This window comes from Diceros bicornis, chromosome 25 (genome assembly GCF_020826845.1).
Source record: "Diceros bicornis minor isolate mBicDic1 chromosome 25, mDicBic1.mat.cur, whole genome shotgun sequence".
Taxonomy (NCBI): domain Eukaryota; kingdom Metazoa; phylum Chordata; class Mammalia; order Perissodactyla; family Rhinocerotidae; genus Diceros; species Diceros bicornis.
This window is the reverse complement of record NC_080764.1, coordinates 334,972-362,936: the sequence shown is the minus strand read 5'-3', so window position 1 is coordinate 362,936 and position 27,965 is coordinate 334,972. Positions and strand designations below refer to the sequence as shown.

Sequence of the window (27,965 nt, the reverse complement as noted above, 5' to 3'; positions counted from 1 at the left end):
GCTGTAAACATGGGCGGGGGGCCCTGCCCACCCCTAGTGGTCTGTAACGGCTGGACACACAGCAGCTCAGGCATCTGACAGGCAGCTCTGGATCTGGTCCACCCACTGCTGGGCTGACAGCACGTCCTGGGCACAGAAGTTGTAAACACGACGGGTCGTCTTCACCTGGGGATGGCGGGTTGCTGACTCCAGGGCCTGACCCCATGGAGCACACCCCACCCATCCCCCGCGCCCGGCTGCAGCTCACATCAAAGAAGGCCTTCTCATCCACGGTCTTTGGGGCGCCCATGGTAGGAGTGCCAGGTGCCACGGCCTCCACCTCTGCCAGGTCAATGACGCCCTTGCACTCTGTATCGATGCGGTGGTCGTAGTAGCGCAGCTGAGGTGGGTAGGAAGTCAGGGCAGGGCCCCCTCGGCTCCCTGCCCCGCTCCCCCATCCAATGATCACTCACCTGGTGCTTGGTCTTGTCCAGCACGAACCAGCGGGCCTTCCAGGGCTTCATGAAAGCCCCCTTCTTGTACAGGGTGCCCTCATAGGACCTGAGTTCGCAGCAGGACCCGGGCCAGGCCAGCCATCAGGGCCTAGCCAAGCCCAGACCCCAGCAGTTGCCCCCATGGCCGCCGAGCTCCAGGCGGTCTTGCTAGACCCCTGCCCCCAAACTGACCCAAGGCTGGAGATCTGGCCAGAGGGCCGCAGAGAAGCCCTGGGGCCGTCCCCAGAGAGGAGATGGAGAAGAGCCCCCCCCCATACCATTTACATGACAGACACTGGGGAAGGTCCCATACTAGAGCCTCAGGGACTCAGGGAAGCAGCCCCACATGCAGGGCAGATGCTGCCTGACAAGGAGGAGGAACATGCAGCAGGCACGTTTGGGGAGGCGACGTGGCCCCTCCAGGCCCAAGGGTGGGATACAGCCTGCTGGGCCCCAGCCCTACCTGCAACCTGCTTCAACCTCACCTGGTACCTTGCCTGCCCTCAGAGGGTATCCCACAGCCACCACAGCCTAGCTGTGGTCACTGGTTCTACATCCCAAACCCCTTCCAAGCCCACCTGCTTCTCCCCAGCAACTCGCAGCTTATGCTCCAGCCACCATTATGGCCTCCCCCACAAGTCCTTTCACCTAAGAAATAACTAGAAGCTCCCCCAAAGGTACCTGCCCCTGATCAGGACCACGCAGGAGCCCAGAACCCCCCTAGTTCAGAGGTGTCCATGCTGCAGTGGGAGGTGCCCCTCACACCTGTTCTCACTCTCGGCTGTCTGGAACTGGCTGTACAGGGTGCTGGTGCTGCGGCGGGCTGCCTGGCGGGAGCCAGACGCGGTTGAGCCACTGCTCTGGTCACTGTCCAGGCTGAGGCTCAGGGTGGAGCCCACAGGCCCCTCCTGCAGGTACACACCCAGTGAGCGGCGGTGGTGGGGCACGCTGGACACCAGCAGGGAGCTGGGGATGCCCTGGGGGACAGGAGGGTGCAGCTTGTGTCAGGGCAGGCAGCTGCTGCCTCCTGGCAGCAAGCCCACCTCACACCCCACACCCACACCCGCTCACACGTCCGTCTGGCCGGCCTTCAAGGCGCTGTGCAGCCTTCACCCGATCCCAGGTGTCCTTCCAACGCTCAGGGGGTCGGCCCAGCTCTGTCTCCAGCCGCTGTAGCTCCTGGGGGAGAATTAGTGAACTAAAAGATTATTCAGAAGAAAATATCCAGACTGGAACGTGAAAAGACAAAAGGATGGAAAATAGAAGAAAGCGAGACAATGAACAGGGCCAACACACGTATAAGTGGAGTACTGAAGAGGAGGAAGGCAGGGTGGGAGATGGGCAGGATCAGTATTTGGAGACAACAGTTGAAAATCTTACAAAACTAACAAGAGGCATCAAACAACATAATCAAGAAGCACTACAAACCCCAAACAAGATTACTTGAATACACACACGCCCCAGGATGTTACAGGAAAACTGAAAAAAAAAAAAAGGAAATCCCAAAACCAGCCAGAAAAAAAACACGCTCTCTTCAAAAGAGCAACAATGAAACTGCCAGCTGACTTAAACACAGAAACACGGGTGACTTCTGACGGCAAAGTGAACTAGTCCCTGACTAGCTTGCCCGCCACACGCGACTATGGAACTGGACGAGACTAGGACGCAGCAGTTGCCAGGTGTCGGACAGCCAGCAGTGCAGTGCCGAGACCCCGAGATTGGACCATACCAGGGAGCCCTACAATCGCCCCAGCTGTCTGCCTGGCCAGTGTGCAGGGAGGTGGAGCTGGAGCAGAGCACTGGGTCTTGATGAGCTGAGGCGGCAGAGGTGGGAAGCTCTGGGAGGCTGACACACGTGGCTCCGCAGGGCGGTGTACGAGAGTAGGGAATGGCACAGAGCAGGAGCTCTAGAAACTGACAGAGAAGCCTCCTTGAGTCTTTGGCCAAATTTAATTGCCATGTGCAAGGCAAGATATCGCAAGGCTTGGCAGAGAGCAGCTACTAAGAAGCTGTGAGCTAAATCCAAATTCTGGCGAGAACACAATGCGGGAAGATGTAGGAATTCCAAACAGCCAGAGTGGAGACACCTTCTGAAGACACCAAACCTTCAACTGAACCCTGAAGAGGCCCTATCTTTGGAGAAGGGCTCCTCTAAACCTAGAGTAACGGCTTCTCTAGAGCTGCCCTAACAAAGATTAAAAACAACCCTTGAAGAGATCAAGCTGACCCACAAGTTCATTAACTGTCTGCAAGAATAAAACCCAAGACTCTAAAGGAAGACAACACAATCCTGATCCTCAACAATGCAGACCAATATCCAGCTTACAAAAAGATCTATTAGACAAGCAAAAAGGCAGGACAGTAAGAGCCATATTGGGGGGAAAGTTAAAAGAAACAGACTGAGAAATGAAATAGCAATTGGAATTAACATACAAGAAATTCAAAACAGTTATTATAAATATGTTTAATATTTAAAGAAAAAGATGGACATACAGTTGAGCAGATGGGGAATCTCTACAGAGAATATTAAAGAAAATGGAAATTCTAGAGCTGAAAAATACAATATCTAAAGTGAAAAATTCATCAGGCTTAAGAGCATGTTAAACATAAGAAAGAAAAGAGCAGTGAACTTGAAGATAGGAGAATAGAAACCATCCAAAACGAACTGCAGAGAGGAAAGACTAGAGGGAAAAAACAAGCAGACTCAGTGACGTAGGGGACAATAAAGTCCCAGAAGAAAAGAAGGGGGAGATTGTGCAGAAAAAACTTTTTAAAGAAATAATGGCCTAAAATATATTAAATTTGATGAAAACTATCATTCCATAGATCTAAGAAGCTTAAAGAGCTTCCAAGCAGGATGAAGACAAAGAAAAACCATTTGATGGTCTAACTGCCAAAACCAAAGATGAAGAGAACATCTTAAAGGTAGTCAGAGAAAAAAAGGGGACATTATACACAGTTTACAGGGCAAGAATGAGCACCAACTTTCAATCAGAAACAATGCAAGCCAGAAAACAAGGACATCTTCAAACTGCTGAGTATCAAGTTGTCAACCTAGACTTCTATATCCAAAGAAGACACCCTTTAACAAATAAAGGACAATGGACATTTTCAGGTAAACCAAAGCTGAGGGTCTGTCACGGGCAGACCTGCACGACAAGCACACAGTCTTCAGGCTAAAGGGAAGTGATACAGATCAGATCCACAGAGTGCAGAAGACTGGAAATGGCAGATACAGAAGGCTTTTTCCTCGTTTCCTAATTTCTTTAAAACAAAGTTGACTATTTTTTTTTTAATTAATTTATTTTTCCCCCAAAGCCCCAGTAGATAGTTGCATGTCACGGTTGCACATCCTTCTAGTCGCTGCATGCGGGACACGGCCTCAGCATGGCCAGAGAAGCGGTTCCTGGGTGCGCGCCCGGGATCCGAACCCGGGCCGCCAGCAGCAGAGCGCGTGCACTCAACCGCTAAGCCACAAGGCCGACCCCAAAGTTGACTATTTGAAGCAAACATAATACATGTGTGACAACAGCATGAAGAGCAGAAAGGGGTGACAGGAGTGTGTGGTTCCTGCAGGGGAGGGGGCCCCATAATCAAGACAGATTGTGATCACAGCCTGACAACCACGAAAGAACACAGGGACAGCTCAAAAGCCAAACAAAGCAGATCACGTGGAATACTAAAAAACACTCAATTGTTAGGGGGAAAAACACAGAAGGAAGAAAGGAGCAAAAAATGAGACAAATGGGGCCGACCCGGTGGTGCAAGCGGTTAAATGCGTGTGCTCCACTGTGGCGGCCCGGGGTTTGCCGGTTCGGATCCCAGGCGCGCACCAATGCACCACTTGTCAAGCCATGCTGTGGCGGCGTCCCATATAAAGTGGAGGAAGATGGGCACGGATGTTAGCCAAGGGCCAGTCCTCCTCAGCAAAAAGAGGAGGATTGGCAGATGTTAGCTCAGAGCCGATCTTCCTCACAAAAAAAAAAATGAGACAAATAGAAAACAATAACAAGAAGCTAGGTTTCAACCAACCACATCAACAATTAAGTGCAAATGGACTAAAAATTCCAATGAAAGACAGAAACTGTCAGAATAGATAAAAAGAAGACCCAGCACACGCCGAGTACAAGAAACTCAACTTAAACGTAAAGACACAGAGCAGGCAAAAGTAAAGTACAGACAATAATGCCACATGGGGGCTGGGGCACAATTCAGAAGCTGAGGGGCACAATTCACGTCAGACTAAGCTGACTCCAAGACAATGACTGTTCCCAGAGATAAAGAGGGACTCTCCTCTGCTCTCCATGCTTGTGGGTCACCTTCATTCACAAAACCAAGGCCCTGTGCTCCCCCAACCCCTGGGTGACAGGTGCCCTCAAGCCAGGCCTAGCGCTGGGTCGTCGAGATACATTACTTGTTTACACCTCACCACGGCCCTGAGAGGTAGAAATCAGCATCCTACTTTCCCCACAAGGAAACAGAAGCTCTAAGATGCTCAGATATACCCCAAAATCCACAGCCAAGGTGGGGAGGGGAGTGCAAATCTCCCTCTCGTCTGGAGCTGAGGCCACAGCCTTCTGACTGCTCGGCGGCTGTGGAGAACTCTGGCCACTGGACTGCTGCCCTCCATACCGCCCCAGCCCCGACCCCCTAGCTCAGGGGGCTTTCTTCTCTCTCCCAGGGGTCTCTGCCCCACTGGATCCTGAATCAAGGCTGAGCAGACATGCCCACCAAGGATGGCAGAGGGAAGGCAAGAGAGGCCTAACGGTCAACCCCACGCTTCCACTCCCACAGGCACATCTCTCTCTGAAGGGGGCATGGGGCAGGAGAGAACTCAGAAGAGCCACTGCTCACATCAGGCAGGGAGGGGCAGGCTGGACCTGGAGCCACCATGGACCTCGGTATGGCCTTGACAGCTGGGCGCACCCAGGAAGTGGGTGCAGCAGTCTGGCAGAGGAGAGGAACAGTTCCTGGGAAAACCCTGTCTTCCCTTAGGGCTGACCCCACACGTGCCCAGAGCAAAGAAGCCGCATCCCAAGACCATGACAACAGCCTCTGGTCACCACTGCCTGTGAACAGGCACTGGGGCGGGGCAGGGCAACAGGGGCAGAGTCACTGCAGGCCGGTAGGCAGTTCACAGGGTAGGGGAACGGCAGGGCCGCTGGACTGACACGCACACCCTCGCGGTGTCAGGAAGTGCGGGGGGCTGAGCGTACCTCCAGCAGGCGTGAGATGGCATCGGGCTGGGCTCGGGGGCGGCTATCGTAGCAGGGCCACACCACGCGGCGCCTGCTCTGGGGAGCGCCCCCGTCGGGCCGCTCTTCTTCTGGGGGCTCGGGGGGCCCCTGGGCCAGCTCCCAGTCGTAGGGGGGGCCCTCGGCCAGCGTTTCCTCTGTGTAGAAGTCCCACACCTTCAGGTTGGACACATTGCTGTAGGGCCGCAGGACCTGGGGGCAGGCCTGGCGTGAGGAGCTGGGCCGGGAGGAGCCCGCCTGCCCCACCCAGGCCCCAGCTCACCTCTGCGTCCTCAGGCGCGTACATGTAGTTGTGGAACATGGGCGTCCTCTTGCTCAGCCGGTCCACGTACTCCCACACAGACCTGCATGCCTGCTGGCCCCTGCGCTCCCCCTTCTCCTCGTATAGCAGCCCTGCAAGGGGCAGTGTTGAGCCCTGGCCCCAGGCCCCCCCGCCTGTGCCCCACCCACCCGCGCCCACCTGCACCCCATACCCAGCTCGATGCGCTCATAGTCCGAGTCGAGCAGGAAGGTCTGGAAGCGGCAAGATGCATGGTGGTAGCCAAGAAACTTGAGGTAGAAAGGGCTGAACTCAAACTCCATGGGGAACTGCAGATGGACCTGTACAGGGTCACCGGTCAGGGGCCAGGGGGATGGGTCAGCATGCACAGTCCCCCGCCGTGGCCACCTGCTCACCTGGTGCACGCAGTCTAGGAACTGCAGGAAGACAGGCGTGAAGCCGCTGCTCTGCCCGGCCAAGGTGTGGGCCCCTCGGTGGCTGAACCGATGGCCGAAGGACAGCCACTCCTTCTCCACCAGCAGACGGAAACCCTCCAGGGTGCGGTAGAAGGGGTCTGAGAGCAGCTGCACCAGGGACACCACCTGCTGGCACCACCAGCTGGTCAGGAGGGTACCCAGGGGACCCCAGCCCACTCCGGCCCTGCAACCCACAACGCACCTGGGTGGTGATGTCCCAGCCGTCCTCTAGGCTCACCAGGACGGAGGAGCCCGAGTCCAGGAGCTCCACCACCAGCACCGACACCTGCAGCAGCCTGTGGATCTGCAGGGACCAGCAGCCCCTCAGTACCTCCCGGAGCCGGCACCCTTGGACCCTAGCACCTGACCAGGCCCCCGAGACCTACACTGTCCACAGGAGCAGCAGCCATGTGGGCACCGCACCCAGGGGCAGCCTACGAGGTGGGTACAGCGCCAGACAAACGCTCTTGCGTGCTAACCAAGGCTTCCTCCAGCCCTCCCACACCCCCCAGGACTCAAGAGGCGCCCCATGTCCTTGAGATGCCCAGCCCCACCCCGACAGAAAACAGAGGGCCCCAGCCTCCCTCCGCTGTCCAGGTACCACTGCCGGGAAGTGGCTGTCACCCCCTCCCAGGGCTCAACACCATCACACAAGCAAGCCAAGACCTCATCCCACCCTTGGCTCTGGGTGAGTGGGGGGCCCAGCACCCAGGCAGGCGCCCTCGGTCACAGTGGGGGCAGCGCAGAGACCTGGATCAGCCACTCTGAGTCCTCCAGCGAGCGTAGGAAGGAGGCCGGACTGGGCTCGGCAGCGAGACAGCCTGGGACACATGCCTTCAGCAGCTTCTTGAAGCTGGCCTTCACCTGCCGTGCCTCAAACACCTCGATGGGCACCAGCTCCCACTGCTGCAGCGGGTCTGGCCGCACACCCTGGAGGAGGCCGGCCACAGTGAGACACGCCCAGGCCCTGTGCCCCGACCTGGCCCCATGCCCCCAGCCCAGTCACCTTGAGCTGCGCTTTGTCCCCAATGATGTAGAGCGCTGCACGGTGGGGCCGCAAAAATCCTGGGTCAGGGGGGGCCCCATTGGCCTGGGGGGGGCTCAGCATGTCTCTGCTTGCTAGCCGGGAGCCCACGTCGGCACCAAGCCCACCACTGCGCCCACTGGCCCGGACACTGCCCCATTTACCTGCACAGAGAAACCAGGTGAGCACCCAAACAGGGCTGGGACAGCACTTACCTGGGGCTGAGCTCTCAGGGTGGGGTTGGGGAGGTCGATGGGACCCCAGCGGGGCCTGTGCCTGCATTAGTGTCAGGAGCCGGGGCATCAGGCTGTTAGTGCCCAGGGCTGTGGGGAGGACTGGGTTATGCTGGTCTATCACATAGGGCCGTTAGTGCCAGGTCTGGGGGACGTTAGTGCCTGCAACTACTCAGTCACAGGGGGCTGTCAGTGCCAGGTGTGGGGGAGCTGGCCTGCGCTGCTGGTACGGTACCTCGGGGAGCAGTCCGTCTGGAGGCCGAGGCCGCCATGGGGTTGGACAGCGTGGTGACCCTGGCTCTGGGGCTGGGCACTGGGGGCACAGCAGAGAGAAGCCTTAGGCCTGGCCCCAGGTCTGCAGTGTGCCCAACGTAGGGGGCCTGCAGCCCAAAGCAGCCGGGTGCAGAGCTGGGGTCCCACCAACCCCCCCAGGGGCCCAAGATAGCAGGGGTCAGCACCAAGGCCATGTGGGCCCCCAGGGCAGGCCAGGAAGCAGAGGGCCTGGTGGCAGGTAGGAAGGGTCAGAGGAGAGGCAGGAACACTGGGCTCTCCTTCAAATGCCTCCTCCATGGCCCAGTCCTATGCCCGCGGTCCCCATGGGCACTGCCCAGAGCTGCTAATGGCACACAGCCACCAGGTGCCTGCCCAGCACACAGTGGCAGGACAGGCCATAAGACGCGGCCTGGAGAAGAGGAGGCCCAGGGCCTGGGAACTCCCAGCCTGGAACCACAGAGGGTAGTTTAGTCCAGGACGCAGGCAGGCCCGAGCCCCAGGGCAGCGCCAGGCTGCGTGGTGCTGCCCACCTGTGAGGGCCAGGCCCAGCCTGGAGGCACAGGAAGCCCACGAGGATGCTCCACGGTGGTCTCTGCCCAGGGCTCAAGTGCCTCTGCAGAGAGGGCAGCAGGGCACTGTCCCCTGCCCACCACAGCAATCACCACAGACAAGCACAACGCCAGCCCACCCGCTGCGAGCAGGAGGCATGGTCACCCACAGCCAGCACACAGCGTGACCTTGACATGGACAGAGCTTGGACTGAAGCCTGTGTACAGCTGAGGAGAACAGAGCCCCTGTATGCCCCTGGGCAATGAGGAGGGCAGCCCATGCCTTGAACTTGGGGAACACCAGGAGGCAGCACCAGTGAGCTTTGGGTATGGTCAGAGATGCCCAAGAAAACTAGGGGAAGATGCAGGCACTGGGGGACGCAGGACTCCACAGGGAGGGCCCCGCTCTCCTGAATACAGGTGCCACTCAACCTCTGGAAGGGGCGGAAGGCAGAAAGACAGTTTAACTGGAAAACGTACTTAATGATGGACTTTGGTGTCTGGAAAACCAACAGCCACTCAAACTAGAGAGCAATATTCCTGGCAGAGGAACGAGAGAAGGTAAGGTCTGTGTCCTCAAGGGCAGACGGCATTCACGAGGGCAGACTGGCCGCCCCTGTTCCTGGACCCCTTGGCCCCAGTGCCAGCAAGTGGTAACGACAGACACAGATGGAGCTCAGAGTGCCGTGCAGCGTGAGCAGAGGCCTACAGGTTCAAGAGGGACGGAAGCTGCGCTCAGGCAACAAAGGAAGTGCCGTGGTGGGGCAGGAGTGGGGTGTGCAGGAGACGCTCCTCAGGCCCCACTAGGAAGGACGAAGGCCCTTCTCTGGTCTGGAGCCCCTCTTGCCACAGGAAGAGGTAGCGGGGCCACCAGGAAGCCCTCTGGAGCAGGCAGGAGTGGCCTGGGCCAGGGTGGGGGCAGTTGGCCGCAGGGAGGACTGCAGACTTAGGCTGTCAGCTCACAGGCTCAGGGTGGGCAGAGCAGGAAGAATCAAGGACGACACCTGGGCTTCTAGAAGGCTCGGCCCGTGGGTAGTGCCATCAGCCCCAAAACCCACCCGTGCACCCAGCGTGTCTGGGAGCTGAAGCAGCAGCAGAGAAAAACGCAGATGAGTGTGAGGGATGGAAGGAACCAGGAAGGTCTGAGCAGCGAGCCCCGGTGTGGCATCTGCACCACCCAGGGTGTGGGGAGGATCTCACAGAAGGGACCCGTCGTGTGATGTCTACCAACTCTGAGCATAGGACGGCCAGGACGGCTCCAGGTGTGGCGTAAACTTGTTCACGCCCACCAAAGGTCCCAGGTGGACACTGTCACTACCTCTGCTGAGGTACAGCCCGGGGGAGAGGGCAGGCTGGGCCAGTGTCTGTGCCACGGTCAGGCCTGGCGTGGGCAGCCTCCTAGACCTCATGCTTCCAGTGGGGAGATGAGACCTCCAAGCACAGAATGAGAGGCTGCCAGACACCAGACTCCAGACACAGAGGTCCAACATGGGCTGGACAGTGGCTGGAGTCACAAGTCTGAGGACCAAACCTTGAGTCGAGAACCCCAGCATCTATCAGCCAAACCAAGAGGATGACCAGACAGGGCCAGAGCATCAGTGAGAATCTAGAGGGGTGGGCAGGGGAGACGGGGCGAGCTGGGGATGGGGTAAGCTGCAGATGGGGTGGGGGTGGGTCAGACAGTTGAGATGGGGGGGTGAGGAGGGGTCAGATGGGAAAGACAAAGGGCGGGGGGGAGATGGGATCAGTCAGAGCGAGAAAGGGGGAGGTCAGGGTCAGATAGGGAGACACGGTCAGACAGGGAGATAGGGTCAGATGGGGGAGACAGGGTCAGATGCAGAGACAGGGTCACATGGGGGAGACAGGGTCAGATAGGGGAGGACAGGTTCAGATGGGGGAGACAGGGTCAGGTAGGGGAGGACGGGGTCAGATGGGGGAGACAGGGTCAGATAGGGAGACAGGGTCAGATAGGGAGACACGGTCACATGGGGGAGACAGGGTCAGACAGGGGAGGACAGGTTCAGATGGGGGAGACAGGGTCAGGTAGGGGAGGACGGGGTCAGATGGGGGAGACAGGGTCAGATAGGGAGACAGGGTCAGATAGGGAGACACGGTCACATGGGGGAGACAGGGTCAGATAGGGGAGAACAGGGTCAGATGCGGGAGACAGGGTCAGGTAGGCGAGGACGGGGTCAGGAGGAAGTAGATGGCGTCAGTGGGGTGTAAGCAGGATGCAGGAGAGGTGACGGCCTTGGAGTGAGACCTCTGGAGGAGGAGGCCACCCTGCTGACACACCCTCCCACCACTTGACACACTGTGGCCTGCATGCCTTTTGGGCCCTCGTGGGCGTCCTCTCCTGTCTGGAAGCCTCTCTCAGTGCCCAGCACCCACATGGCTCGCCTCCCCAACAGGGTCCCCGCCTGTCACTCCAGGAGGCCAGGGACCCCCTCTACAGGGGCCATCCACCTTCTAAAGGACATCAGTACACCTTCTCTCGCATCACCAAGCATCTCTGGGGGCTGCCCCACACCAGTGCCCCAGCGGCGAGGGACAGAACCTGCTGATGGCCCCTGGGCCCAGACCTTGACCTCCCAGGCCTGGTGCCTCCTCTGCAAACTGGGACAACAGGACCCCACTGCACAGGACAGAAGGTCATCAGAAGAGGTGCCAGCTTATGGGCAGGCTGAGTGTGGACAGAGGTGGGGACGGTCCTTACGGGCCTAGATCCACCTGGGGGCAGCGGGCCCAGTGTGTGTTAAGGGTGCCCACGATGGAGAGAGGGATGGGGAGATCATCGCAGACAAGGCCCAAGGGGCCAGGACAGATGGGAGGGACAGAGCCAAGCAGTAAGGTTCAGCAGATGCCTGAATGGAGGGTGAGCCACAGTGATGCCGTGGGAGACACTGAGGAGGGGCAAGACGAAGGAGGGATGGGGACCAGATGGGGGTTTCGAGGGTTGTGTCCAGTGACTTGGAGGCCCTGGAGGCCACAGGCAGAGAAGACGAGGAGGTCAAGGAGCTTGGCTGAGGTGGGGTGGGAGAGAGGAGTGGTCACAGCAGGGCCTCAGGACACTTACCTGGTCCCACAGCCCAAACATCCTGCCCCCTCACCAGCCTGCCCTCCATAAATGCCTCCACAACCCCCCAAAAGTCCTCCCACCCTCGAGCACCCCTCACCGTGGCTGCCCATGTGGGCCGAGGAGAAGCCGCTGAGGGTGTTGCGTCCCGACGCATCGGTGAAGCGCGGCATGGAGCTGACCACAGCCTGCAGGTACTTCTCCTGCTCCAAGCTGCTGGAGTCTGCCTGGGACTGGCCTGGGGAAGGAGGCAGAGCTGGAGCCGGAGCCGAAGCAGAGCAGGGTGGGCACAGGGCACGGCAGCAGGAACAAGGGAGGGTACCTGGAGAAGGTGCGTTCTGGGCCTTGAAAAGGCCGACCACACCCTTGCTGTGCAGGCCCCCTGAGCGCAGTAGCACGGCCTTGGAGCGCCCGCTGCGCCAGCAGACCACAGGGAAGCGGTTCTGGCGGTAGCAGCGAGAGACACGCTGCAGGGCGTTGTCCTGGACGCTCTGGGGGACGATCAGCAGCCCGGGGTAGCTGTGAGCACGCAGATGAATAGGGTCAGGCAGTTCACAGGTGACAGGGAGCACACAGAGTGGCTCTCTCCCTACTCACAGGCCAATGGCACTCCTGGACCCTTGACCAGGTGCCCCCCCAGCTCTGTGGCCTCCTAGAGGCCACCTGACTGCAGACGGTGGCTGTGCTGGCCTGTAGCCTTCTGCCCTGTCCCTCCTTGTTCCGTCTTGCCAGGAGCCGTGGCATGGCCCCGACGCCAGCTGCCCTCACCTGCGGCAGATGGCGTACATGCGGTTGACTGGAGAGATGCGGAAGGGCTCGGACTTGGCGCGGCTCAGGCTGCTGCTCAGCGTGCCCAGACCCAGGCGCTGGTAGTCCCGGCAGCACGCCCGCTCTACTAGGCTGTTCATGGTCATGCGGTCCGAGGGCTTCAGAGCCGAGGAGGGGGTCAGTGTGCTGGGCTCCAGCTCCTCCGACACTGGGGTGGGCCAGGCACACAGGGGTTGTCACCCACAGATAGCCCAGGCCCCCTAGCCCTCTACACAGGGTCTTCATCCAGACTACCCAGGGCTTCCCACGACCCTACCTGAGATCTCATCCTCCTGGTCCTCAGGGGGTGGCTGGCCCCGGTGCTCCCAACTGGGGGGGTTGTACTTTTTCCGAGTGATATACTGCCGCCCGATGGTCTTCTTGGCATTCTTCACGAGGTTCCGGGACAAGGTCCTGGAAGGCGTGCAGGGTCAGCAGAGATGAGCAGAATGGATATGGGGACATGCATGCAGCGGTTCTGAGAGGGACAGGTGCCCTGGCCTTGGGCCCAGCTCCACACCTGAAGGAAGGACCCTTGTCCTTGGTGGCACGGGGCGGCCGGCCAGGTGTGTGGGCAGAGCCCAGGGTAAACGCAAAGGTGCCCCTGATGTCCGGCGGGTACCGCAGTTTGTGCAGCTGCTTGCGGAAGAGCTCGGCGCTGTCGGACCCCACCTCCTCGTCAAAGGCCATCTTCAGCAGCTGTGTCAGACACAAGGCCCTCAGAGGTCTGGGGAGTTCTCAGGTCTGGGCCCCAGCCACAGAGGCAGGCGAGCCTATGGACACCCCCATGCCATGTCACTGGAACTCAGGCGTTCCAAACAGGATGGACAAGGGAGGACCCTGAGGCCAGATGGGCCCCTGGGAGGAGGGTGGCCAACCTCGCCTCTCCATCAAGCTGTGGACACCCTGGGGCCTGGCATGGCATGTCCTCCTGAGGACAGGGCACGCGGAGGGGCCGCTTGCCATGCTGCAGCGTGGCCATTAGGCCAACGAACCCAATCTTTAATGGTGTTTCATCTTTATTTGTGTAAGTTTCAGTTGTGCTGGGCTTGCACAGCACACTCCAGACACAGGCTCCAGGATCAGGGCCCCCCTAAGGAAACAGTAACGCATAGCGACTCCCATGTAGAAGCAGGAATCACAAGCGCCACAAGGGAAATCCAGCTTAACACTGCCTCGTAAGAACAAGATTGAGGGCTCAGGTGCCTGCAGACTAGTGACAGCCACAGCCCACCCAGCACCAGTGGGGCCCAACCCCACTCCAGCAGCTCCCAAGAGGCCTCCCCAGGAGGCCCCTCCCAGTACGCCCCATGCCCCTGGCCTGACCTGGAACGTGCAGGAACGCAGCTGCAGCCCATCCTGCAGAAGCTGGTCCACGGGGGTCTGGACGCTGATGCGCTTCTCCTTGGTCAGCGCAGCCACCGGGAAGGAGCGGACCACCACCTGTTCCCCCACTTATAACAGGCCGGGCAGAGTCAGGGGGACAGGAGGGGAGGGGATCCCAGAGCTATGGGGGGCCCCGGGGAGGTGGGCGCTGGAAGGTAAGCGGAGGGTAGGGGCAGAAGAAAGGTTCAAAGGCTCACCCAGGGGGTCAGCAGGCATCCCCGTGAAGATCACCCGGTATGTGGTGAGGAAGACGGCGCCCTCAGCTGGCAACAGTGCGGGCCCCCCCCCACTGCCCCCCGCGCCCTCCTCTCGCCCGTCTGGCAGCAGGTAGACACGCAGGCCATCCAGCACACACTCCTCACCAGGCAGCAGGCGCGGCCGCAGCAGTTTGGGCTGCTCGGGGACAGGAGCAGAGCCTCAGGACACAGCCCGGGCCCTGGAGCCCACAGCCCCGTCCAGCCCTCACTCACCTTCTGGATGGGGGGCAGCCTCTTGCTCTCTCTGTGCACGGCCTCCAGGGTCTCGATGTGCATCTGGACGATGTCTGGGGGAGAGCAGTCCTCACGCCCTGGGCCCCCACGCCCGCCCATCTGAGGGAGTGTTTCCATGCCCAGACCCCCCCATACCTGGCACCATGACATGCAGCCCCTTGAGGTGGTCGCTGGTGACCCCACTCTCTGTGCAGACCTTGTCCACAAAGCGGTTGATGAAGCGGACCACAGCCCCGGCCACATCACAGGTCTCTGCATCCTCAAAGCCGCTTTCCGTGTCATAGCTCTCCGCCACACTGCCCGCCATGCTGGGCCAGGGAGGGGGCACGGTGGGCACAGACCCACTCCACCCGAGACCTGTCCCACCCAGGCCCCACTCCATCCTGAGCCCCCCCACCCTCCAGGGCCCACGGAGGCCTGGCCCCCACCTGTTGGTGACCAGGCTGTTGCTGGCGCTCTCCAGGTCACCCAGCCCTGCGCGCTCCCGCAGCAGGCGGCTCTTGCTGCTGTCCAGGGGCAACAGCAGGTAGCTCATGCGGTTGGCGTAGTGGATGGCCTGGCTGAACACCGTGCTCTCCTCCTTCTGCACCAACTCCTGCTGCTTCTCACGGCTTAGGGTCGGCCACAGGCGCCGCTGCTCGGACGCCACGTCCAGGGCGGAGCGCTCGTCCTCCTGTGCAGGCACCTCCCTGACCTGCCGCAGCACCAAGGATGAGCCAGGGCCAGGCCGGCCCCCATCCCCCAGGGCCAGGGAGTCCCCCCATACCTGGGAGGGGTCTCGGTCCTCGGCTGGCTCCAAGTAGAGGGCTCGGATGTGGGTCTGCACATCCCCGTAGAACATGGCCTCCCAGAACTGCGGCGTGCTCCAAACCACGTGCTCCTGCACGCAGCTGTACGCAAACTGCGTCACCCCCGGGCTCAGTTTCTGCAGAGGCCAGGTGGGAGTCATTGGGTGCAGCAGGAGGGGGCTGGAGGGGACACCTGGGCCACCCTAGCACTCACCCGGCAGAAGGCTGTGACCAGGGGCAGCAGAGCAGCTGCTACACCATGCTCGTCCAGGGAGGTGCAGTCCTGCGGCAGAACCACGAGCCCGTTGGAACCCTCGCCCCACACCCGTCACACCCTGACTGGCACCACCGCCAGAGCAGCACATCCCACCACTGTCCCTGAACCTGTTGCACCAGCCCCCCAGGGCTGCTCAGAGATTCAGGGCAGGAAACCCCAGCACCCACCTCCAACAAGGGTTCTTACCCACCATCCCCACCCGCAGACCAGGGTCTCCCCAGCTGTCAGTGTTGCCAGAAGACACACCCTCAAGGGTAGACTGAGGCACCTCTGCCCGCCCCCACCCGAGGCCACACCGCTGGCAGGAGCGGGGCCCAACCTCACCTGCAGGCAGCAGTTCATCATGCGGACGACGAAGTCGAACTGCTGGTGGTCCAGGACCGCCCGGTTCTGCTGCACATGCAGGTGCAGCTCCTGGGCGAGGCAGCAGCGGGCCGCGCGCCCCTTCAGGGCCCTCAGCACAGCAGGGAGCAGCTGGAGCCAGGGGAACACAGGGCTAAGGGCACCAGCCTATGCAGGACCCATCCAACTGCGCCCCGAGGGCAGGAGCGAGGCAGGGGGAAAGCCCCGGCACAGAGCCCAGGAGGGAGGGCAGTGGGCACTTGGGAGGCCAGAGCCCAGGCTCCAAGCACAGAAGGGACCCAGGGACTGTCCAGGAGGTGTGCCCAGACTCGGGGGCTTCACTAACACCTCTAGTGGGCCCAGCTCTGCACACACAAAAGCTCAGGAAGATGGAGACAGGAGGACACCAAGGCTGCACGCTCACAAGCCACTGCACAGACGTGCTCTGGAGTGAGGCCCCACAACCCTGAGCTCTAGCACTTGGCTCGCCAGGGCCTCAGTGTCCAGAAAATATGAGCCTAACACAGAGCTGGCGGCTGGCTTGGCAGTGGGCACGCTGCAGAAAGGGCTGCTTGCTTGCTCTGTTGTTACTATTCCTTGTAAAACACCTGGGAACCCCGCAGGTCCCCAATAAGGGGCTGGTGGAAGAACTAGGTGCCTCACAGCGGACCACACAGCCATGAAACACAAAACAGATTCAAACTGGCCGTTGTGAGACCTCAAGGTGTTAACGAACACCACAAAGCACAGAAGCGTGTAAGTGGGTTCCATTTTCTACTAACTTAAAAAAAAAGAATGACATGTGTGGGTCTACACCTTTTTTCTCGTGAGGATGAAGGAGAACCTTAATACTAAAAACCTTTAGGGTGTTCTGAATATTTAAAAGTTGAAGTAAATCCCTCTCGCTAAGCCTCCCAGCAGGCCCCGTCCAGCGGTGCTGAGATGGACGGGAGACCTGAGACCTACTGTCCACCTGCCCCTCCTGCCAGCCCAGCTCCCTCCAGCTGCTGGCAGGTGAACAAAGGCCAGGGCTCCTCTGAGAGACGCTGCCCTGACCCCAGGTCAGAGCACCCACCCTGGCACACGGGCTTCCCCTTCACCAGCGCCCCCAGCACTCCTTGAGCACCCTCACCTTCTTGGCCTCAAGCATCTTCCCCTCGAAGACGTAGGAGATGCAGTTTCGGACCACCTCCAGCCTGCGTGCACTGTTGCCATGGAGCCCACTGCTCCGCTCCAGTATGGCAGCTGGGGAGCAGAGAATGCACTCACACCTGAACCAACCCTGGGCCGTGCTCAGGGCGCCCCCTCCCCATTACGCACTCATGGGGGGACCCGAGGGCACGGTGGTCCTCCTCTCTGCCTTCACAGCTGGGGGTGCACCCTGCATCTTGGCCGTGGCCTGGTCCACGATCCACTGCACCATGCCCTCATCCAGCCGGGGAAAGGGCCGGGGCGCCCGCCGCAGGTGACTGGCCTCCCCTGGCCTCTGCACCTTGTGCATAGCCACGGCGGGGTACGGGTTCTCCTGGGGGGACACAGGCAGGCGTGGGCAAGCAGCCCAGGGCTGGTACAGCACAGTGACTTTGCTAGGCCAGCCCACCCCCTCGTGCTGCCTGCTGTACATTCTTATAGAGCTGCTCCGCCAGTTCCTTGATGTGACGCAGGACACGCTGGGGGTGGTTCTCATCCGCCCGCATCCGTGCCACCTCGTGGGCCACCAACTGGGGGAGGAGGCAGGGTCAAGTGGGCTGGCTGGGCGAGGAGGGGGTGGCGGGGGCTCCTCCCAGCTGGGGCAGGGGTGCACCTCATCAAATAGGTCTGTAGGGCGGTAAGGGATCCCACGCTCCGACACGAAGCCTGCAAAAGCCATGCCCTCCAGCACCTTCATCAGGAAATCATCCTCCACCAGCCCACGCTGGCCCAGGAAGGCTGCCTGGGGGTACATCAGGAGGTCAGCTTCTCGGGCATCTACCTCCTGCCGCCTCCACCCTCGCCCCCACCTGGAGGCCCACCTTATGAAAACGGATGACAGGCTCTGGGTGGATGCGGACCATGTGCAGACACCAGCGGTAACCCTGCAGGAGCTGAGCAAAGAGCCGCAGGAAGACGGCACGCAGCTCCTTGTCCTGAGGCACAGGCGAGGGCAGGTGAGCGCCAGGCCCAGCTCCTGTACACCCCTGCGCCCACCCCAGGCTCAACCTCCTCTCACTCAAACCCACCCGTCTACGCCCTGCCCAGGCCTCCCCAGGCACCTGCGCACCCCCTCCTGTCCCTCCAACCTTCCTCCATACAAAGCCACGGTGATTCCTCTAAGACTCAGTGCCAACAAGCAGTCCTGCACAGGTCCCTCAGAGGCTTACTCCCCCTACGCAGCCTCCTGCGACCAGCCCAGAAGAGGTGGCCACAAAGTGGGCTCGGCACTGCCAGCTGGCCACCAGCGGCCACAGACCTAAAGAGAGGGCACAAGGTGGGGGGCCCTGCACCTGCATCTTCAGGGAGGAAGTGGATGTCGTGGGTGGGGGGAAGGCGAGATCTGCCAACTCCAGGTCTGGATCTAGGACCTGCAGGAGCAGAGAGGAGCGGGGTCAGTTGCATGCCAACCCCAGGCTCTGGGCTCCCCGTGCTGCCAAGGGGCTCCACCCTGGCTTTCTTACAGGCCCTGGCCCCGCCTCACCATGCTAAGAACACTGTGTGTCTGACTCTGCAGTGGCTCTGGCAGGGGTGGAATGTGCACACACTCGGGGACAGTCACCGTTCCTCCATCAAGATCAGCAATAATCACGTCCAGCTGTGACCAAAGGGAGTAAGTGGTCAGGGACCCACAGGCCAGTCAGCAAGGCCTGGAGCAGCAGGGCAGACACAAACCACAGCCCTCACCAGCTCCTGGGTCTCTGCCTGGAAGGCCGCGTTGACTCCGATGATGAAGGGGGTGGGCGTGCTGAGGACCTCCAGGAGCTGTGCCGGCAGGATGGGCACGTAGGTGAAGCTGCAACAGGCCGGGGCTCAGTGCGGTGAGCCCCACAGAGAATGGCGCCAGGTGCAGGGGCCGGGCAGAGGGGCCAGGGCAGAGGGGCCGGGCAGTGGGCACCTGTATCGGAGAGGGAACAGCAGCGCCAGGAGTCCCCGGCAGGCATCCGAGAGCCGCTGGTAGCTCCGAGACAGGAAGAGCACCTTGTGCTCCGTAAGTGCAGCACAGAACAAAGACAGCACATTGGTGATGCCTAAAGGGAGAGGACAGGCTTAGAGGAGCCCTGGGCGTCCACCACAGGCAGAGTGAGAACCCTGACCTCTGACCACCAGTCCTCGGGGGGGGGGGGGGCTGTGCAGGGTGGGGACGGGTGGGCTCACCCAGCTGGCGGAAGAGCAGGGCCACGCTGCAGCGGCTGATGGGCAGCGAGTCGGTGAGCGGGGTCTGGATGACCTGCCGGTCGCCAGCCCCCAACGAGATGGTTCTCTGTGGAAAGAGAGGGACCAACACTCAGTGCTCCGAGCAGACCTGTGTCCACCCAGAGCTCTGTGGCCTCAGGTGGGCCTGGTAGACTGACAGACCCCGAAGTGGGACTGGCCGGGACTGGCGGCATGGCACAGGGGAGAGGCCACGCCCAGCCTCTGGCCAAGCAGTGCTGCAGAGAGAACTCAAGGCCTCTGACTGGGGCAGGGGCGGGGCCTGGTTGGGCAGAAGAAACAAAGAATCCGTACCACTCCATCCTCAACAGAGTCCAGCTGCACAGGACAGACAGGCAGAGAAACACAGTTAGACACCCGCACATGGGGGCATGGACCAAGGAGCAGACAGATAAGCTGACACCGACATCCAGAGACAGGCAAACCCAAGGAGCGAGAGGACACAGAAACTGAGGGATGCCAGGTAGAGAGCCAGGCGAGACATGGGACACGCAGGCGAGCAGGCAGGGCCGAGAAAAGATGATGGGTGACGGCAGCACCAAGATGCAGGAGAGCGTCCAAGGCCTGGGTCCGTGTTCAGCCTAGTCTTGACTCCAAGTGCCTACCAGGTCCCACCCCCACAGCCGTGGCCACCAGGAGGGCCCATGACTGCGGGTGGACGGCGGTTGCCCCCAAGACCCACCTGCGAGCCCCCGGCCAGGGGGATGATGCATGTGAGCAGGTTCCCAATCACATTCTCCAGGCCCACGTTCAGGCCCTCCACGTGGATGGTGTAGATGAGACCGAGGCTGTTCTGCAAGGACCAGAGATTGGGTAATGGCAGCACAGCCAGTGGGGACACCACATATCCTGCCCGTGCCCTGGCTGCCCACCTCACCCTGAACACCTCTGCATGGTCCAATCGAGACACCAGCACCAGTGTCTTGGGAGCGAACAGCTGGCCGGGCGGTCCAGGTGCTGCAGGTGACAGTCGCACTGGGCCTCCCTCATCCACATCCTCCTCCCTCTCAGCAGCATCCTCGGTGCACACTGCTTGCTGTGGAGAGAAGCCCCATTTGCCTGGCGCTCAGGCATGTCCCACAAGCCCAGGATGACACAAGTGACTCAGACGAGACCGGCTCTCCGGGAACTCCAGTCTCCATGGGGTTGGGATGTCAGGCCCAGTCACACATAGGGAGACACACCCAGGGGCAGAGGCAGAGAAACTCAGCCCATGCGGGCTGCACCCCGAGCCCCCAAGCTGACCTGTGTGGGCTCTGCCGGCTCCCAGAAGGTCAAGCAGGCGCAGTAGTGCCGCTCAGAGTTGATGTCGGTGAGGACAGCAACAAAGAACGTTGGTGGGTTCCTCTCAGGACACAGCTGCCACCCACTGGGCTGGCAAAACTGCAGGGCAGGAGGGGTCAGGGGTAAGCATTCAGCTCCCTCTGCCCCCCCGGCCCTCTAGCGTCTGCACAGCCAGGACCTGGACACCAGGTTCCAGCAAAGCAGGCAGCACTTCACTCTGCGACCCTGAGGGTGTCTCACCTCCTGGACCTCAGCCCGCCTCCCATAAAAAGGAATAACAGCCTCTGGCCTCACTGTGTGGGGTAAGGACCCTGTGACACAGGACGCGGTCCCCACCATCATGAGAAAGGGACAAGATAACATGACGTAGGCACCAAGCACCCTGCCAGCCAAGCCAGTGCCCTCCGCCCTCTGCCCTCCGCAGCAGCTCAGACATCTTGTACCCAGCGGGGCCTGGGCACCACAGAGGCTCCTCACAGTCCTGGAGGGACAAATGCTGGGCTGCTGGCCTGGCCCCCCGGCAGCTGGCCCCCACCTGCCCCCTACCATCTTTGCACCTCCCAGTCCCCAGCTCGACACTCTGGGGGAGCCTCCCCACTCACCAGCTCGATGCCCTGGGGGAATGGGTTGTCCTCCCAGTCCTTCTCTGGGAAGCGCTGCAGGATCTGGCCCTGGCCTTCCCCACTCCCTGAGGACAGGAGCAGGTGGTCAGAGCGCCTACCACGTCCCACACTGACACCCAGTCAGGAGCCTCGACGGTCTCGGATGGCTACCTCAGGGCCCCCGGCTGGAAACGTTCCACTCAGCCTCGCCCTCCTCTGCCACCAGAACCGCCTCAGCTCCCAGACCTATCATTTCTTTAAAAATAGTCCTGTGAGGAGAGGCCACCAGAGGGCACAGAGAGAGGCCCCTGCTGTGGGATCGGGGTCCCTGCAAGCCTTTGGCTAGACCAGGCATCAAGAGCACAAAAGCTCTGGCCCTGGGGGCACTCCCTGCTCCTCCCTCACTCCCAGACCCCCCCCCCCCCGTCAACACCCCCAGCCAGAACCCACCTCCAACCTGCAGCATGCCAGCACGCCAGCCCTACTGCCCAGCACATGCCCCTCCATCGAGGGGAAGAATAGTTCCGGACAGTTCCAAAGCCAACCCCAGCCTAGACAGTTGGCCCCCATGACCCCCTGGGCCTGCAGGATGGTAAGCACCAGGAGGACAGTGGGCACCCTGCTCAGCACCTAGTACCGTTCCCTGGCTCCGCCTTACCCACCAGCCCTGGGCCCCCTCGAGAGGTGCAGAGGTCTCACACCTTGTTTATGCCGGGGGGAGACCACCCATGCCCACAGCCCCAAACTGCTGCTTGTCCCTGCTGCCTCAGAGACAAGCAGGTCCAGCACAGGTCCCAGAAGACAGCCAGCACGTCCCAGAGAGGGTTGGCAGCTGGCAGGAAGGACAGGGACTTGGTCTCAGGATGCCCACTGAAGGAGCGCCCCACGGGCTCTTGAGCACTCAAGGAGGCACACAGGCCGGCTCCCTGCTCGCAATGGCCACCATGCATAGACCCACAGACCAGGGGCGCCAAGTGCAGCCCAGCTCTGGTCCCCTGGGCCAGGGAGGAGGCCCAGGGGCTGGGGGACAGAAGGCCGATGTCCCTGTTTGTGCCTCTGGCACGCTGCATCCCCAGACTGCTAGCTCCCAATGTGTTCCCCAGAGACCAGCCTCTACTCCTTGGAACCCCATGGCACACCAAGTCCTCTCTGGTCACCTTCCCCCACTCCACGCACAGGGCACTGCTCTCAGATCCAGTCCACACTGGTGGGGTGAGCTGGAGGCCCCTGCCTCTTGTTCACCCCCTACAGAGCCAAACCAGGAAGCTTGACAAGGGCCATGTCAGGGGACCACTCACCTCACAGGATGCGTGGAGGATAGACACAGGTCTCTGTTCTTCCTCCAGCTCCCACCCAGCATGGCAGCAGGATGAAGTGGGAAAGACAAAAGTCTCCCCATCTTCACTCCCACACACGACACCCAGGTCCCCAGGCACGGATGTGCCCACCCTCTGCTCGAACCAGCCTCAACAGTGCCACCCACACCAGCAGAAGAGCAGGGGCAGGTGGGTGCAGGCAGGGCACTCAGCATGAAGCCTCTCTAAGGGCCTGCTCTGAGGCCCAGAAAGCCACCACGTGCAGCCTCTGAAAGCCTGCTGAAATGTCGTGCCGTGTCCAGCCAGCTTGGTCCACTCATGACCTGTATGGGCACAGGAGCTTCAGACAGAGCCAGGGACCTGAGCACAGGCCTGGACCCACAGGCACTGGGAACAGACCCCAAGAGCCCAACAGCACACACTCCCCAGGCCCCCTGAAGGCAGAGGAGCTGAACTGCAATCTCAGGAGACCACCCACCCTCCAGGCTCATGGAGGCAATGCGAAGGAGGCCAACATCAGGCAGGTTGCTGCCGGGCTGGAGGTGGCGGTGAGGGGCCATGACTCTGACTCACAAAACCTCAGCTTCCTGCTCCCCTCCCCCATCACCACTGACACCCTGAGTCGAGGCGGCAGACAGGACGAGGTGGGGGAGAGGAACAGATGTCTGCTGGTGGCAGACCTACCTACACACATGCATTCACACGGCCCACCAAGATGAAGCCCCCTGGGTCCCTCCAGGCCCACCCTCGACAGGCCCCCGCCAGCTCACCCTGAGCTGTCGCTCCTCCCGCTCCTCCCCACTCCTCCAAGGGCCAACTTGTGTGTGGCCCCAAACCACCATCTGAGCCCAGGCCTGGCTGGCACCCAGGCCTCACCCAGTTCTTGCCACGAGGCAGCAGGCAGAGGAAGGAAGGGGGGCTGTGTGTAGATGGGGACAGCAGTCTCTGCCCTGCAGCCTCCCTCCCAAGGCCAGGCGAACAGGCGGCCTTCAGGGAGCTGCTCTCAGCAGCCTCTCCTCCCAGGGAAGTGGGCAGAGTGACTGGCCATTGTCCACCACCTACCCTCCCCACCCCGTTGTAAAGCGTCAACTCCCACTTGCAGGCTCCGCCCTCTGAAGAACCAACTGGAAGTTTTCCTTGAGCTGTCCCAACTGCCTCTGGGGGCAGGTGGCTGGGCAGGGTGCGCAAGTGACTCTTTCTCTGGGCCATGATGTCCCCAACCTCAGCCTTCAGGTCCCAGCACAGTCTCCCCTCCTCTAGGCAGCTCTCTGCACTCTGCCTAAGCCTGGGGCCTGCAGTAGGACCCCCCAGGACCTCCCTCCCTCTGTCACACCTCTCTGTGATTCCTGGCGCACCTGTTGGCTAGCTGGGCCAGACAGGAGCTCCATGAGCAAGAAGCTACGCCTCTGGATCCATTGCGGCACCTGTGCCTGGCACAGACCACAGCCTAATTAGGGCTGAATGCACACAGCCGGCTACACCACCAGCCTCCCACACCCAGCCCCACTCACACCCCACAAGCAAACAGCTTCCTCAGTTGGAAGTGCAGGACAGTTTCCGGAGCCCCAGGGCGCTCCAGGACATTGCAGGCCCTCCCCAGAAGGGCACCCCATGGAAAGGCCCTGACTTCTGGTCTCTCCCTGACCCTTCTCTGAGACCCCAGCCCACACCTCAGCTCTGTGCCAGCAGGGGCCAGGCTGCAACTTGGCTGCTGGCCTGCGTGGGGGGGAGGGGCAGTCCTGCCACATTTCCCAGTGTCCCCTGCCCACTCGAGCCTTTGTGGCCATGTAAGTGACCTGCAGTGGCTGAACTCCTTGCCCCACTAGAGCTGCCCCCACCTTGGGGCAGACAGGACAGAGGGCACCCCCACCCCCACCCCACAGTGACAGGACTAATCCAACCGGCACAGCCATGCAAGACAGGGCGGGGCTCTTTGGGGGGCCCCAAGAGGAAGAGCACCAAGGTCCCCTGAGACACAGATGGGGACAAGAGCTTCCTCTTGCAGCCATGTCCCCGCAGCCAGCCCTGTGCGGCTGTGGGCCTGAATGAGGGGCGGGAGAACACAGAGCACACGTTCTGTCATCTGCTGGCAGCAGCCGTCACCAGTGCCAGGCTCCGATGCCTGGAGGGCCGGCCTGGGCCAGCATGCGCTGTGGGCACAGGCAAGGGAGGACAGCAGCCTCCTCTGCTGGCCCCTCCCGCCCCTCCACACACCCCAGTGCACATGCCCCGGGACAAGCCTAGCTATAGGAAAAGGGTGAAGGAAGGACGGCACCTTCCTGCTGCTCCAGCCACCCAAACCTCAACACGCAGGCCATCCCCAGCCAGCCACCAGGACAAGACGTGCAGAGGGACTGCAGCCTCTCGAGTGGTCCTCCCCAACCTCCCCCCAATCAGACCAGACTGGCTCTGACCCAAGGCCTTGGACCCTTCGGGCTCCCCAGGGTGGGGACTGGGAGCAAGCTGAGGCCATCTCAAACAGCCCCAACCTGCTCCAGAAGGAGGGCAGAGACAAGGGTGGGGAGAGTAGACAGGGCCCAGGAATGTGGCCAGCTCAGCACAGTCAGGACTGAGCGAGGCCAGGCCAGGCATGGAAGGTCTTCTCCTCAGACGCTGGAGAGGCAAGGGGGTGACTCCAGCATGGAGGCGTCCAGCCTCTCCCCCGGCAGACATGCACTCAGCCGCCTGGTCAGGTCAAGTGCATCTCTCCCTCCTGAAGACACACCCTGGCACTGGCCATGCTGTGTTAAATCAGCTGACCACTGTCAGGGCCCTCCAGGGCCAGGAGCTAGGCACGGGTAGTCTGTCTGGCCCCTGCAATGTCCCCAGGGCCCGACCCAGGGTGCAGAAGGTGCTAACCCCATATCCCTAGTGAAGGAGCTCCCCCTACTCACCCGGGAAGGGCCTGCATCCTCTGAGATGAGGTAAGTCCCGCCCGGCCCCCTCCCCACCCTCCTGCCGGGCAAGACCCACCAGGTAGTAACCACGAAACTGGACGCTCCCTCAGGCAGGACTCTGCACTCAGGCCCTGCATCCAGCAGCTCCGGACAGGATGTCCAGATCCAGGCCAAGGACGACAAGACATCCACCACTCCTACCCCCGCCACCGAACCCGAAAGACCCCGCATCCCTGCTCTGATATCCTAGGCCTGCCAGCATGCAGGGGTCCCCCACTGTGTCTGTGCCCAGCACGGGAGGGCTGTGGGACTCATCCATCTCCAGATGAGGAAACCAAGGCGCAGAGAGCTGAAAGACTGGCCCAAGGCCACAGAGCTATCAAGCGGCAAAGCAGGAACCGCTAGCTGCCCACCACGCCCCCACTACCGGTGCTCCTCTTCTTCAGGCTTCCCCCCACCACCTGGCTCTGCCCTCAGCCCCACGGCCAGGGCGCCAGCCTGAGGAATTGTTCATCACAGGGATGGACGAGTCCTGCCAAGGAAGGCCCTGAGGCTGGGTGGCCAGCCCACAGCTGACCAGCTCCAACCCTGGAAAGCAGTGGTTAGGTGGCTCCATGGCCCCCTACTCCTGTAGCAGCAGACAGCTTGGGAATCACTCCTTCCCACCACTCAGGGTGAGCAGGCACTGCGGGCTCCAGCCTTCTCCCCCGTCCTGCTCAGAGGCCACACACCCTGGGGTATCCACCATACATGTGGCTCTAGCAGAAAGCACACACATGGCACAGGCAGCTTGTCATGGAGCCCACCCATGCCCCCTCTCACTTACCTCACATTCACCCTCAACTCCCCACTCCTACTGTCAGTACCATCAGCACGCCTCTCAGCTGGCCTCTGCCTCCTCAGACCCTCCCCAAACTGCCCTCAGCATCATCAGCCTCCAAGCCCGCTGTGCTCATGCCCCCCAGGGGCCCTCACACTGGGGCAGCCCCTCCGTCAGCCTTGTTTCCCTGGACCCCGTGCGCCCCTCTGCTCCAGGTGGCATGGCCTCCTCACTGCCCCCCAACACGTGCCTTGGAGCCGACAGCTTTCCCTCCACGGGCCTGCACAACACTGACAGTGAGCCTGCCCCGTGCAGACTGGGGGATGAAGACGACTGGTCCTTGCCCGCAAGAACGACTTTTCTGGAGGGAAAGATACACTTACGACTGAGAGTGTCCAGGGATGGATGCTCGGACAGACGAGAGCAGAGAGGAGGAACAAGTACTGAGTGAGAGGGCACTGAGGAGGGTCTGGAGTGTACAGGGCCCAGCAGGTGGAGGCTCAGCAAGAAAAAAGGCAAAGAGAAAAAGTCCGGGTCCTGGATGGTGACAGTGGCGGCTGGGCTGACAAGAAGCAGGGTAGACTGGGGGGCTCACCCTTCCTTCAGGCTCAAGGTTCACCCCTAGCCTGACCACACAGCCACCCTCACCTCTACCACTGACACCCACTGCCCCCTTGCAGTTGGGATTTGAGCCCAGATCTTGGCTCTGGGTTAGCCTGGGTGTGAATCCTGGCCCCTCTGTGGGGGCTCAAACCAGGCAGTCAACCTCTCTGCCCTGACTCCGCTCCACGGATGCAGGCAATAGCAGGCAAACCTCGGCGGGCTGCTGGGAGGAAGAAGGGAGACCGTGCACACACAGGGCTGTGCAGGGCCTGGCACAGTGAGCACACTCCTCAACACTGCTGTCTCCACGACTGTTGCTGATGTCATTGTCAAGCTCCGTTCTCTCCTACCCCCTGGGTTGAAGGGGCTCTCAGACACAGGCGCTGACCCTAGACAGGACCTCCTGGACATCGGCACCAGTCACCACACTGGCTTGCAGGCATGAGGACGGCAGGCCCTCTGCCAGGAATGCTCTTCTTCTCTCTCCTCCCCACATTTCCTCCTGAAGTCCTCCGAGTTCCAGCTCAAACACTACCTCTTCGTAAAGCAGTTCCTCAATCCCCTCCTTCTTCTGCATCCCACCAAGCCTCCTGGACCCCAGACGCCCCGCACGGGGCCTGAGGCTTCAGACAGAGGTACTGGGGGTCAGAGGAGGGGCGTGCACGAACGATGGTGCCCCTGGAGGCAGAGGCACCCGGCAGTCGGCCAAGGCGGCGAGAGCCCATCCCACCAAACTGGGAGTCCGGAGGCCGAGCCGCCCAGGGCCCTCCCACCTCCCAGGCCGATGCCAAGGAGCTGCCAGACCCGGTTCGGCCCTGAGTGTGGCGGGGAGGCTCGGCCCGCCCTGTCTCCCCGCCCTGTCCACCTCGGGCAGGCCGCCCCGACCCCGACCCCGGGCCGCCCCGACCCCCGACTCCGACCACGGGCCGCCCTGACCCCGACCCCGGGCCGCCAGGTGCCCGGACGACCCTTGCGCTGGCCGGCGGACCCTTCCCGGTCCCCGGGCCCGGCCCTCAGCTCTCAGCTCTCAGCCACCGCCGCGGGCTGGCACTCACCGCGCGGGTGCGGCCCGAACGCCACCAGCACGAAGTAGTCCGCGAGCCGCGCCATGGCGAGGGGCGCGGGCGGGCTTCGCGGCTCGGCGACGCGAGGGTGGGGCGCTCATGGCCCGACCCTGGCCCCGGCCCGCGCACCCCGGACACCCCGGGCCCGCTCCTCCGCCGTGGCCAGGGCTCCCGCCGCCATCTTCCCAGCCAGCCGGCCCGCCCGGCCGCGCCGTGCGCCTGCGCGGCACCGCCCCACCCTCCCCGTGGGCGGGGCCCGGGACGGC

At 61.5% G+C, this 27,965-nt stretch overlaps 1 protein-coding gene across 6 annotated transcripts; it reads right to left on the bottom strand.

Moving 5' to 3' along the window:
- Window positions 1-66: 66 nt before the first annotated feature.
- SBF1 (SET binding factor 1) lies at window positions 67-27,852 on the bottom strand. 6 transcript variants are annotated; one of them, XM_058568034.1, is made up of 41 exons: window positions 27,691-27,851; window positions 21,000-21,085; window positions 20,359-20,496; window positions 19,991-20,149; window positions 19,796-19,906; window positions 19,057-19,162; window positions 18,797-18,929; window positions 18,586-18,694; window positions 18,383-18,496; window positions 18,192-18,269; window positions 17,721-17,834; window positions 17,513-17,641; window positions 17,331-17,429; window positions 17,029-17,233; window positions 16,841-16,953; window positions 15,691-15,840; window positions 15,304-15,372; window positions 15,068-15,226; window positions 14,730-14,995; window positions 14,437-14,609; window positions 14,281-14,354; window positions 14,008-14,203; window positions 13,751-13,878; window positions 12,945-13,123; window positions 12,702-12,838; window positions 12,386-12,593; window positions 11,940-12,136; window positions 11,718-11,855; window positions 7,956-8,033; window positions 7,470-7,651; window positions 7,214-7,393; window positions 6,666-6,767; window positions 6,404-6,589; window positions 6,202-6,328; window positions 5,991-6,121; window positions 5,690-5,920; window positions 1,545-1,652; window positions 1,239-1,450; window positions 453-540; window positions 248-379; window positions 67-165 (listed from the first exon to the last, which is right to left on the bottom strand). In XM_058568034.1, the coding sequence occupies exons 1-41, from the start codon at window positions 27,743-27,745 to the stop codon at window positions 67-69; spliced, it is 5,679 nt and encodes a 1,892-aa protein (XP_058424017.1). In that variant the 5' UTR covers window positions 27,746-27,851. The 6 variants fall into 6 exon arrangements, with proteins under 6 accessions (XP_058424017.1, XP_058424016.1, XP_058424015.1 ...); XM_058568033.1 differs by having other exon boundaries at window positions 14,730-15,226; window positions 27,691-27,852; XM_058568032.1 differs by having other exon boundaries at window positions 11,718-12,136; window positions 27,691-27,852.
- Between the last annotated feature and the right edge of the window lie 113 nt (window positions 27,853-27,965).